Genomic DNA, 13998 nt, shown 5'->3' with positions numbered 1-13998 from the left:
CTAAACTCTAAATATGGGCTGTTGTAAAAGTGTGACTCATTTCATTTAATGCATTCTTTTTTATTTTCTCCATTGTGTTCGTGGGGGGAAAAAAAGGGTGTCAGGAAATAAACCCTAATTTAACATGCTGTTATTGCAAGGGGAAATGTTAATCTTCTCTTGGCCTCTTTCTAATGTACTGTTAAAGTCAAAATCTGTTATTTTAGTGTGGCAGCTTGTATTGAAATACTGTTGGTGTTATTTAAACTGTCATTTGTTTTTGTGGGTCCTTTTTGCAGCAACATCACAGATGTATAACAATAAATGCTTTTGCAGTTCTTTCTTGTTAAGTATGTAAAATGTTATTAGAACACTTTTTTTACATTGAGGACTGATACATTTTCCTCCTCCAGTTGCATATGGTGTTCATAGGAACTGTAAAATCTAAAAGAAATGTTGGTTTATATACTTCCTATACATTTTCAGTCTCCTAAAACAATACAAATGTATTGAGCCTGACCTCACTGTTGTTCTACTGCATGAATGAGCAAAAATTCCCACAGAAACACTCCAAAATGTTGTGGAAAGCCTTCCCAGAACAGAGGAGGCTGTTATAGCTGCAATGCTGTTTGTGTATTTAGAATGCAATGCCATTAAAGGGCCTGTTGGTGTAATGGTGGTAGCCCATTACTTTTGTCTATATAGTGTATTTGAAGCCTACAACCCTGATTACAGAAAGGTTCTGACACTGAGTAATGCATGATTTTATGAAGAGACTGTGTTTATAGACAACAGTTCTGATGTTGTGTGTTCCCAAGCACATGTATTAATATTCTTTATACATTCACAAAGTGGTGAACCTCACCCCATCCTTACTTGTGAATGGTTGAACTTTTCGAGGATTCAGCATTCATACCCAGTCACGATTCTATTATATCACCACTGAGCCTGTTTACCTGTGGAATGGTTCATACAGTTGGGTTTTCAGTATTAAACAACATTACCTGTGTTGCTGTCCCCACAAAATAAGAAAGAAACAAACAGTCTTGTCACAGATCAGGTGGTGCCAGGGGCTAAAAGAGGACACAGTGTTGGGAACAGACCAGTGTCACCCAGCGGCATCTAGCTGTCTGCAGTGGGCATCAGCTCATTTTCTCCTGGTCCCGGTAGTTTTCTGTGGAGTCTCTTCCAAAGCCAGCTCGCACAAAGTGTGCTGATGGCTTTTTTTCCCTGCTAATTGCATGTGTAGGGTTGCCAACGTCCACTAGTAGCAATGCAGAAGGGGTGGAGGGGCTGTTTTGCTGAAGCCTGTCGTGCTTAGCAATACGGACGGACAGACGGATTACACCTGACTAAATCCAAATATTCACTGGTGTTCTTGGGTGTCTCCATATTGCCTGCAGCTACAAACAACTCTGAACAGATTCTGCAAACAAACATGTCCAAATTTCAGATCAGCCATGCCAGTGCAACATACAAAGACACCCAGTATAAAAAGGACTAAAATCACTTTCTCCAAGCGCCCAAACCAAACGCCACAGCAATGCAATGCATGAGATGGTGAAACTCATCTCATATGTAGGACTATAACTAGCAGCCAATTCAGTCCTTTAAAGAAAGCTTGCACCGACATAATTTACTGATCACTTGGGAAATCAATGCATGTTTCAACCTCATGCATGCACTTGGATATATGTATATTGCACATGCATAAATATTATATGTATCACGCATGCCAAATTAAATGCATTAATAATTAAGATTAATTTAAAAGATAACTATACGTAAATTAATTGACACATTTTTTCATGATCAGTTTCATGATCGGTTTGACCACATTCTAAGTCCACTTTCACATAATTTATTTAATGATTCACTCATGTGCCACAGTAATGTAATGTTTTTGTGTTACATTATCTTCATCTGAGGGTTGATTGTGATGATTGTTGGTGAATAAATCAAGATATATACACTATATTTCTGTCTCCATGCCGCCCTGTGACACCCGCTGAATATTTCTCTAGATCCAGCCCTGGATGGTTTTTACTGAAACTAACTTAATTACTCTTAAAATCAGTACAGTGTTATCTTGTCAGTATTGTGTACTGTTGTTTTTTTTTTTTTTAAATCATAAAATGTTTCTCTCTGAATGTATTTTTGTCAAAACTAAACCAAATTAAAGTAAACCAAATTACTGACAATCTTAAGTGTGGTGACCATGATAAACTACTTTTTCTTTTAATTTTTTGTTTTGTCTTGTTTTGATTTGCCTAATCCACCTTGTTTTGTTATTATATAACACTGATGACCAAGGTGGCGCCGAGGATGGACGCCCTGGTGTTTTGGTGCGCTCTGTTTCGTCTGTTTTTTGTAAATATTGTGTGTCCGCATGCTGTTACACCAGAGAAGAGCTCATGAGCATCAGATATTCCACACCCATTGATTTATCTCCAGTTGCTCATGTCATGATCCACCTGCTGACCATTTGCACTGTTCACCTCAACTACTTGCACTACTTCCACTCTGTACTACCTCACTTTTGTACTACCTCCAGAACCATATTTATTTGACTTATTTTATTTTGTTTTACCTTACTCTATCTTATTTTATTCTATTATTATATGTTACTCGTTCTGATGTTCTATGTATGCACCAATCACCAAGACAAATTCCTAGTAATGTGAAAGCTCTTCACTTACATGGTAATAAAGACAATTCTGATTCCAATTCTGATTCTGATTCTGAGAAAAAGTTATTGTCTATTCTTGTCCAGCATTACTTTGGAAGCAGTTATTTAAGTTGTCAGCTCTTCTTACCTTTACAGCTGGGTTTGGTTTGGTTCCAGGTTCCATCTTTAGTGCAGCACAGAGCGCCACGTCCGGTTCCAGCTGGTTCCATCAGATGACCAGGGTTACACCGGTAGGTCACTGTATGGTTGTAGGTAAACTCACTTCCTAGATAAATCCCATTGGCTACTGGTCCAGGATCTCCACAACTGATCACTAAAGGAGGTGATAGAAAATATACAGGATATGTCATGGACACAGGAAGTAATGTCAAACGATATTGTTTCAGCAGTCCTGCAGTAGTGCACCAGGGTAGTAGCATCCTTGGACATATCAATCCCATCTCATCTTTTTACTATAACTACAGCTCACTTTCAGCATGTTTTTCTGCTCCTTGCCTGCCCTTTAACCTTGTCCTCCAACTCAATTTTCGCAGAGACTGCCTTCTTCAACTTTCCTGAAGCATAGCCTTGCTTCATATCATCTATCTCCAACCTTCTTTTTCTCCTTTTCCCCAAACCTCTGACTGGATCATTTCAAAATCTCAGACACAACCAGGTTACCCATGTACAGTCTGATACCTGCACAGCAGCAAGCTGTCCAGTCTATGCACAATTTATACTCCTCCTGGATTCTGAACAAACAAAAAAAAAAACTCCACTCAGCTCACACCAACACTGATGCTGATACTGATATTAGTATCAGTTGCAGTGATATGGCTAAGGAACCTGGTTCAATGTTTGCTATTTTTTCAGAATAATGACAACATCCCCTGCTGGAGTTGTGTATGGTGACAGGACACACATAACGTTACAGTTACATAACTATAACCAAGGCGAAAAATTGTGATTTTTTTTTTTTTAAATCTATTTTTAGAAGAACTGTATAGTATGAAGATCACACTAACATATTCATAAAATCTGAGTAATAAAAGTAAACGTTAATAATAACATTTACTTTTTTATGCAATCAGAACAGTGAGATCTGCATTGTTATTTATCACAGTGTCTGAAACATCAAACAAATATGCCAAATTTCTTTTTGTGCATTTTCAGCAATTGCCTAAGTAATAAAATAAAAATAAAATAAAATAAAGAAAGTGAAAATCAACACATACCATGTCAAATTTCTGTGATAATCCATACAGTATCACAAAACAATAGATTTTCTTACACCTCTACCCCATGCTAATAACCATAGTAATATAAACAATTGAAGCAATAATATTAAACCCAACCAACCAGTGCAGTCAGGGGGTTGTCCTGTCCATGTCCCATTTGTTGTGCAGTGTCTAGTGGTCAGGCCTGATGTTTTGAAGCCTTCCCAGCATGCATAAGCCACCGAGCTGCCAAAGGTGATGCCATCACTGAAAACAATTCTGCCGTGTGCTGGGGTGCCAGGATTACCACAGGATACAGCTGAGAAAGGAGGAAATATTAAACAGCAGTGATTAATCATAGTGATAACATGAGTGTGAGCAGTACTGTCTTACTGTCACTCAACGCTGATCAGCTGCAGACTGCAATAATGAGATTATCACCGAAGTCAGCTGGAAATAACTCTAAATATGTCCTTGAGGTAGTGAGGCTGATTAATAACTTAAGGTTGTTGGAGCGCTCCCCAGCACAGAATGGCAGGTGTACAGTATCAGCTGGTTATACATCTACAGCACCCACTATAACTGCACAAAGGCGTGAGCCTTACTCCGCTTCCTGGACTGCTTTCTGGAAATACGTGATTCATTCATGATAATATGTTAAACACTTGTGAAGAAGAGTAACAGTAAAAAGAATCACTGGTCATGCGGCAGGATTGCAAGGCTAATTGTCAGTCAGTACTTGTGGACTATGTCCTTCCTGGGTTGTCTTGGGGAGAACAAAGTCCCATCAATGAGAGGACAGACAGTACATGTTTAGAATTTGAGATAGCCCGTATGCTTGACATGCAGAACCTATTAAGACATGCTGGTGTTCATTTCCACAGATGTTTCAACAGGCTCGGCCCTAAAGTCTACACAATGTGTTGTTGTCACAGTGAATCTAAGGGTTTCCCTTTAGTTCTTGTGGGACAAGAAGCAGAAACAAGCGTGAGGATCTTCAGCCTTCTGTGGTTTTCTTTGTTTCTGAACCACTGCTGGTCTGTTAGATTGTACAGCAGAACTGTCAGGAAGGACACAAGAATGCAGATGGAGGCAGATAATGTCTCTTTTCTAAACTAGCGATTCATCGATCTTAAGTTTGCTGGCACAGCACATTAACCAAACAGGAATTAACAACCAACCACAGCGCATTTCGCTAATAAGATCATGACAGCTGACAGCCTCTAACAATCAAACACCTATTGATGGGATTCATTAGATAGAGCCCTTAAAAGCTCTATCCCAGAGAGAGTGTCTCTGTGTGTGTGTATGTGTGTGTGTGGCAGATGGTGTAAGTGGAGCACGTCATGGAAAACTGTGTAGGTGTGTGAGTGTGTGGCCTTGTTCTTCTGTATTTGTGTTGACCCAACACAGGAGCCCACTCACAGTGTGCAGGTCTGACACCTTAACAGGGACCAAAATGCCAGGCCCTTATAACATGAAAAAATAACTAGTCTACTAATTGATTAAGTGATCAAAAGAAAATTAGTTGCCAAATGTTTTGATCATTTGATCAGAGTGAAGACAAGGCTAATTTACTTATGATTAGGACAAGTCTCCTAGAAGTGAATGTAAGACAGCTTAATGTTTGTGTCTGTGAGTGTTATCAGTATACCTGCTGTGAGCAACAGTCTGTGTGTGTGTGTGTGTGTGTGTGTGTGTGTGTGTTTGTAAGGATGGGTTTATGGATTTCTTTGTGTTCGTGTCTAAGTGATAGATGTCTCATCCTTTTTGAATCAGCTTTTAACCACTATTAGCTTAATGAAAAACAAATGTAAACAGACATAAATAAACACAGACTGTGGTGCACACACAAACAGACGTACCTCTAAAGTGAAATAAAATTCAGTTGTTGTCAAATGGTCCAATCATACACTGTCCACAAAGCTGAACACGTGCTAATAATATCATTACAGTTTAGAATCGCGCTGTCTCTTACAGTTCGAGCTTTGGGAGAGGGTAGCTTTTGTTGGAGAGTTTATTATTATTATTATTATTATTGTTATTATTATTTTTTCCAAAATGTGACACAATCTGAAAATACTGATTGCTGGCATGAGAGAAAATTGCATTATGGGTTTCAATTAACATTGTGAATGATTTTAAAATACAATTTCTAAGAAGTACCATTCTTAAGATTGGCATAACTTCTTAATAAAATCATTATAAAACATAGGAGAATTTGGTATGAAATGTTTCAAGCTGTCATTGAGCAGCCAAATCTATTTATTTATGAGGAATAAATGTACTGATTCTTCCCATGCAAGTCAGAGTGCTTTTCAGTATTCTATATATAGTATACTGGTGGTTGGACAGAAAACACTACACTGAAACTGTATGACTCACTCTCCCTCCCCCTATCCACTCAAATTGCTGCTAGAACAGTTCATCTATCTAAGTGAATCTAAAATCTGCGTCAGAGTACAATGGAGTTAATGTCAGCAGTGTGTTATTCAGGCTAACAAACGTGGCTGGGAATAAGGAGGGTAACACAGGCAGCATCTTAGGATTTCAGTGTCACTTCAGCACTATGGGGACCCACTTTAATTTCCCCTATACTCCCACGGGTTTGAAGAGTGTCTTTGAAAACTGCTGCTGTAGAGGACGCACTTTATGTCCACAGCACTGTGGAACATCCAGCTCAGTGACTTGATGCCCTTCAGTCTTTTGTATGTGAGCCACACAGATGCATACATACGCACACATGTACAGTACATGTAAACTTGAACCTTTGTATTTTTTTGAACTTTTTACAATAAGTGGATTTATCTTTTGTTGAATGTCAATTGTGAATTTTCAACATTTGTTACCTAGAAAATCACTACGGGTACTGCAGAACGACAATTTATCCATCCATCTCTCATCAACAACGGTTATTCATCAGGTTGATGTTACTGTATTCTCCACATAAGAGATTCAGCTGTTTAAATTTGGAAGCTGGGCCGATTTATCTTCACATAAACTACTAAATAATGAAGTCCATATGTCACAAATGCACTATGGGTTTACACAAACTCTGCATGGCTACATTTTACTGCAATGATTTTTTTCAAGCTACTTTTATAGAATCTGGGTTGGGACCCAAAGGTAACTTCAAACGACAAAGGGATAACTCGGTATCAAAATGCATTATGTTTTCTAAATAGACAGCTCAGCATATGCTGTGTTGTCAAATCCAGGCCCCTATAAAGCAAGCAGCAGTCTTTTACTATAAAACAGGGTCAATAAAGGGTGCTTGTAAATAGAATACTGCACACAATAGCCTAGTAAATCTCTTCTTTTACTTTAGGAGGAATTCACTGCTTTGATATCCAATACCACAGAACCTAGCACTTCTGTACTACTACAGAAGTGCTACGAAGGTGCCACGAGATCTCTGTAAAAAACAACTGTAATTTGTTTTCTGTTTGAAGTGTGAACTCCCGTACAGGCATCTAATAACTTTTGTTCCATCTTTCAATAGAGTCAAATTTTCTCACAGCAATATGAGTCACATGAAGTCATTGTCATCTTTCCCCACCTTGACAGACGGGTTGCGTGCTGCTCCAGGTGCCGTTGTGAAGGCAGGTCCTCTCAGCTGAGCCAATCAGACTATATCCTGCCTCGCAGCTGAAACGCAGCAGGCTCTTGGTTTTAAATTCTTCCCCTCCCAGACGGGCGCCGTGGGGAGGTATCCCTGGGTCTCCACATATTCCTGGGTTTATACCTATAGCGAGAAATGAAACTTAGGGTTGATAAACCACACTAACAGCCAACACATGCTCCATTCACCTGATGTACACTGGTCTACTTTATGTACCTCAGTGGTAAAACACAGACTTAGGAGGCTGTCTCTCACCGGGGCCACTGTGCTAAATATATACACGTGCATTCATACTACAGCCCAACAACATCAACCAAAAAGCATTTGTGATGTTAGTCACCTCATAACCTCTATTGCACTAAATGCACAAAAAAATGTTCACATACAGTGGTGCACGCACATGCACACACACACACACACGCAATTGTTCTAGCATTAAAAGCACTGAACGTGCCACAATTTTAGGAGCTTAAATTCCATTGGTAGGGATTTGCGAGTTTAAAAGGGTACAGCTCCAAATGCAGCGTCTTGCATCTCAATGAGGTCTTCAGCTGCGGGATGGATTCTGCCCTGCTGCGCGTTCTGTTCTGAGGCCAGCAGAGTAAGCTTATTGCATTTCAGCTGTTGAGACAGTTGATGCTGAGTTTGGAAACGATCAGCCGTAGTGTTGGGGGATCTGCCTAAGCCTACTGTAGAGCAGCACTTAGAACCCGAGCAGAAAACCACCTCCGTCGTCCTGCCTGTTTCTTACACATGCAGCTCAAGCCAGGTTACGTACAGTGACGATGATAAGAATGATAAAGACACATACTACTCTCTCAAGATTGCTTTCACAAGCATGATGGTCAAACCGGTGATTTATTTAATACAGTACATCAGTTAAAAGCAATCACATTACTGGACTTTTTAAAATAGCGTTTAAAAGATGTTGAAAAATGTTGAAATGCCTAGAACGGAAACAATTTTTTCGCGGAGCAAAGAGGATGCTGTGTGCAAGCAGGGGTGTGGTTTCAGTAAACTAAAAGTTAGGTCATTATGATCAAAGACAAACAGACTGTTACAGTTTGTCACTTGAATGTGTTAACTGACTTTGAAATTATAATGTTTCTTCTGGTGTGTTATGATTTTTGTGGAAACACAAAGTCTGGTCCTGTCACACTGTCATTATCTGAATACAGTACATCATACCCACTCATCCACAATCAAATTCGGTTGAAGAAAATTCAGTTGAAGAAATGAGTGCTGAAACAAAGTCATCTTTACCTGTCAGTTGTTGTTATTACCTGTTACTGTCACATAGCACACTGTAGGCTACAGGTGACATTATGCAGTATGCTAACCTGAAGTGACAACATGCTGACGACATCCATATACTGGCTTTCCTGTGTGACACAGCTCACCAGATGAGATAATGCCATTTTTCTGACCGTTCGACCATTTTTATCTCTTTCTCGCTGGCTGCTGTTTTGTAGTTTGTATTTTATCTATGTATACCATCATCTACTGGTAAGCTCACAATTACTTTTATGGCTGCAGATGTACTCTACATATGGCAGCTAGACAGTGCAAACACTTTCATCAAAAAAGCATTTCTTGTCATTTCATGATACACATTTCCCTGCTGGCAGCGGCATCGCAGATGCTTTTGATTTCAGTGGGTGTGATTGCTGGATTATTGCTTCAGATTTAGAAACACTCTGTGAACCAGACAGCCAACATGTTTCCCATTTAGAACAGCCTGTATGAAAGTGAATGACAGAGTAAATGACTAAATATCCACACTCTGCAATTTCACCAGCTGGAAACCACTGAGCATGCTGCTTTATCGACCAGTGTGTCTTTACCAGTGCAGTACGGTGGCGCCCCACTCCACGTTCCATCCTCCTGACAGTGGCGACTAGAGTTGCCCACCAGCACACCTCCAGGCAGACAGGAGTACTGCAGCACTGAGCTGTATGTCCAGCTGTGGGTTCCAGATACTACTGCATTAGGGGGTACACCAGGGTCACCACAGGAAATAGCTATATTGAGAGAGAGTGAGAGAGAGAGAGGGAGAGAGAGTGGGGGGCCGGGGGGACGGGGTTTGGGGGGAGAGACAGAGTGATTTTCCCCAACTATAGATTCTAGATACAGCTGCATTAGATGGTGCAGCTGGGTCACTGCAGGAGACAGCCAGAGGGAGGGGCTGAAATTAACGTAACAGTCTGTTGTTTTTGTGTGTGTGTTTGTGTCAAAGCACGCATACAGGGACTAAGAAGAAGAAAGAAGGGTCTGTGAACAACATCAAAGATGCAATTTGCGATTTACTGTCAAAAATAGAGAGACAGCAGATAAGTATTAATTAAGAGAAGAGAAAAAAAAAACAAAGCAATCACAGCATTTTTTTATGTGAGCTTGAAAAACTTTATCTCTTTTTAAAACTAATTTAGCAGACATTCACTCTTCAAATCTTTTGTCAAGTACACACTGGGTTTTCTTTGCTTACCGCTTTTTATCAGCACCATATTTGCTTTCATTCAGAGACAGACAGTAAGTGTGAGAAGAGAAGACAGAGAGGGGTATGACATGCAACAAAGACCCCTGGCTGGAATCAAATCAAAGATGTTGTGGTTACATGGTGTGAGCCTTAACCAGTCGGTGTGTTTCTTTGTTTGTTTTGTTTTCTTTTATTTGCAATTTTACGATAAAGCATGCTGTTTTGCTTACACTGAGTCATGCCAGCAAAGCTTACTTTATCTGGTTTGAGTTTATTTAGAAAGAGTGTGAAGCTATAACTCATCTCAAATTAAATTCCCCTTTGCCAAAACACACAGGAGTCTCTCCCTCTCCTCTGTGTAGAGAACTGGTAGGAATCAGTCCATGGTGTCAAAGCAACGGACATCAGTGGAAAAAAATAAGCTTTTTTTTCTGCAATTTTGGATAAATCGACATTTTACAGAGCACAGGTTTCTGGAGGACACAGATATGAAACTGCTCTCGATTTTCTATTTCAGCCAAATGACTGGTCCTCCAATATCTCCCCTTACCCTCAAATTATATTACTTCATCCTCTCCTTGCACCTCAGTCATCACCCCTCTCCCCCCCAATCTTCCGATAAGACCTTGTGTCTCGAATGTAATGCTCGACGCCCAGACACCGATGCACATCACACCGGTGTCTGTCCCCCTATCCTCTGCTGTCTGATTCCTCTTCTCTACCTCTCTGTTACCGTGTTGTCGTCTCATTCGCTTCTCTGCGTTTCTCTCTCCATCTCTGAATCAGCCTCTTCTCTATCGCTCTCTAGTTTAATCTGTGTTTCTATCAGCCTATTGCTCGAAGAGACGCATGCTCTCTCACACCCAAAACTCCTTTTATGATCACTCCCTCCCATTTTCTACGTTGAACTCTCTATTATTCTTTCAGTTTCTCATTCACTTATCATCTTCCTTCCAGTATCTCTTCAAGTCATTTCATTTCTCATTTCACTGACTTTTCCTTACAAATATAAATAAAGAGCAATTCACCTACCTACACCTACCTATGGAAAACTTTTGGAGACATTTCTTTGAGGAATTCCTAAACCTGTTCACAGTAGGACAGACATTTTAATTATAGACCTATGAATGTCAATCTATTGCTCTTTTTGTCCTCTTTGTATCCACATTGTTCCGCTCAGTTCAAATAATTCTCAAATTGCCTGTATTTGTCAATTATCAGTACCTAAGCAGTGAGGGACTGGTCGGTCCCATCGTCCATCATGCTGGCATGTGAGCAGCGCAGAACCCAGGAGGTAGAAGCCTCGTTTGCAGTGGAATGCCACAGTAACACCATAGCTGAAGACTTCTGGGTAACGTAGACCAGACTGCCGCACGCCATTCTCCACGAGTCCAGGATCCGAACAGTTCACCACTGCAAAGGAGAGCAGAAGACACCATTAGGACATTCCATCCATGTAACCATTTTCTATATCGGCGCGGGGGGGGGCATGTAAAGACAGGCAACCACACACACACTCACACCAAGCACCAAGGGGCAATGTAGAGTAGATAATTAACCTATTGTTTATGTTTCTGGGATTGTGGGAGGAAGCTGGAGTACCCGGAGAAAACCCACCTGGAACCCTCTAGCTGTGAGGCAGCAGTGCTAATCACTGCACCACTCTGCTGCCCACCTTTAGGACCTATTTAAGTAATTCTTATAGAAATGTCTTTTCACTTTGTTTGGGCTAGTATTCAAATAATACTGATAATACTATTCAGTACAGAAGAGAAGAGAAGAGAAGAGAAGAGAAGAGAAAAGAAGAGAAGAAGCCCAAAATGATGATGATGAATGATGAATATAGTTCATTGATTACATACGCAGCTATTGTGAGCAGTGGGGCAGCTTACATGAGTCCAAAACAAAATCAAATCAAAATTAACAAATCTTAGCACAATGGAGTTCAGACTTTACAGAACAACCAGGATGTGTTTGGGTACTTTTTCACTGAACCACAGCGGTAGAAAAATCGCATTGCCCTTGTTGTTCTGATCTGATCTTCTCTAAACTGCTCTTTTGTCACACCCTGCTCTGTTTTCTGTAGTTCGCTACTCTGTTTTTTTCTACTCTACTCAAATTCAAGTCCATGGGGGACATGGATTTGTGTGTGCGTGTCTGGCGCCCCATGGGAACAAAGAAAGTTTCGGTCTCATAATTGACAGCTGCTGCTGGGAGGGAGAGAGAGGGAGAAGACAGAAAAGGCGAGGGAGATTGAGAAACTAAGCAAGCGAAGATGAATCCCTTCAATGGAAAACCCATGTGAGCAACTGTGTTGTATTGATCTGCTCTCATGACTGTGCAGAATGCCTTTGTGTGTATTTGTATGTTGGTGTGTGTGTGTGGGGGGGTATAGTATATCATAACTTGTTACACTATCAGAGGTCTTGAGAGGCTTGTAGTGTAACAACCATGCATGGTTAATAGAGGAGAAGAACGTGTCTCTGGACATGTACCCAGCTGCGCGACAGTGCAGAATGCATGTTTGCTAGTCTATTTAGACACACACACACACACACACCACCACCCTGACTGTGGCTGAAGACAGCTCAGTGTTAAATGTATATTTACGCTACAATTATTCAGTTCTCAATTTTACAGTCTAGTGGCAGCCAAATCGGTCAAAAATGTTCCAGTTGACATACTGTAGCTGGATGCAAATCGGGCCAACAAATACTGAATACATGCTGACCATCTAAAATGTGTGAATTAAATAGAAAATCCTTTTTTTTCACAACATGTACCTTATTTAAGACAGACTGAATTTTGTTCTGATGATATTTTACTTGCCAATTGCTAGGATCTGCGGAGTTGGCAACATCAGCAAAACTATGTTATCTGAACCAAATTACATGAAAGTGAAAACAAAGGTGAAGGCACAGGTCCACTAGAGCCATACACTGCAATGACAAAGCATGTGTGCACTACTTATTGTTCTTTGTACATACGAGATGTGAAATGGAAAAAAAAAAAACATGTGAACTCCTGTGAACTCTAATTTGAAGAGCTGATTCAACTGGAGCATATACGTGTACATGGGTAAAAGTCTGTAACTGTGTGTGTGTGTGACCTTTGCAGACAGGTAGGGGGCTGCTCCACTGCCCGTTGAGTCGGCACTGAGCACGAGCATTTCCACTGAGGACGTAACCTCTGTTACACGTGAAGTTGACAACATCATTGAGGTTGAACTCACTGCCGTTGGTACGGCCATTGGCTGGATTGCCAGGGTGACCACAGGTGATAGCTGAGGGGGTGGAAAGAAGTATGATGAAAAACTGGAAGTGTGAAAAATATTAAGTGCAGCATTGTGCGGTATTTTAGACTTATTTTGTAATACTTTCAACTTTCACCTGAACTATATAGATGGTGTAGAGTTACTGAAAGAACCCCAAAAGGCCTAAAATGTGTGATTTCTTTCAAGACTCTCGTGGGTATTGTATTGGATTTTTTTTGCCTTTTCACATTAAATGGTAGGATAATAAAACATCATACAATGCAGATGAATGATTTTGGTATCCTACAGTACTTACGGACACAGACAGGTGTTGTTCCAGACCACCGATGGTCTTGCTGACAGATTCTGACCGATGTGCCAATTAGGCGATATCCTAACATGCACTGGTACACCACTGTGTCACGGTAACTAGAGCCATCTCCACTAATGTGACCATTGACTATAGGATCTGGAGAGTCACAGTGACCCGCTAGAAGAGACAAAATGATAGGGATTAATGCAGTGCAATGAAAAACAACTTCAACTCACTGTCCCTATATTGTTCTTGAAAAGTCATCAAAGCTTTGGGAGTTACGATTACATCTTGTTTGCTTATTGTGCCAGCCAGATTGTGGACAGGACCTGTATCAATAATTAAACTTCTGAATGTTGGGGGTATGACATCATCAGCGCATCTACAAGTCAATGTTCAAGGACAGCGCAGCTTCGTCATTGCAGTCCTAACCGTGCAGCAATTACAGATGATCAACACATTTAAACGAT

The 13998-nt window shown here is 40.5% G+C and overlaps 1 protein-coding gene across 1 annotated transcript in view; it reads right to left on the bottom strand.

The window, feature by feature from the left end:
• Positions 1–13998, bottom strand: part of LOC124064464 (CUB and sushi domain-containing protein 1-like) — a 358243-nt gene that overhangs the window by 20007 nt on the left and 324238 nt on the right. The window contains exons 57-63 of the mRNA XM_046398956.1: positions 13532–13705; positions 13072–13245; positions 11187–11375; positions 9331–9507; positions 7424–7609; positions 4007–4183; positions 2796–2981 (exon numbers count right to left, since the gene is read on the bottom strand). Of these exons, the coding sequence (XP_046254912.1) occupies positions 2796–2981; positions 4007–4183; positions 7424–7609; positions 9331–9507; positions 11187–11375; positions 13072–13245; positions 13532–13705 (1263 nt within the window). The remainder of the gene's footprint in view (positions 1–2795; positions 2982–4006; positions 4184–7423; positions 7610–9330; positions 9508–11186; positions 11376–13071; positions 13246–13531; positions 13706–13998) is intronic.

Source organism: Scatophagus argus, chromosome 1 (assembly GCF_020382885.2).
Source record: "Scatophagus argus isolate fScaArg1 chromosome 1, fScaArg1.pri, whole genome shotgun sequence".
Classification (NCBI taxonomy): domain Eukaryota; kingdom Metazoa; phylum Chordata; class Actinopteri; family Scatophagidae; genus Scatophagus; species Scatophagus argus.
The sequence above is the reverse complement of the archived record's forward strand: the minus strand, read 5'-3'. Positions and strand labels throughout refer to the sequence as shown.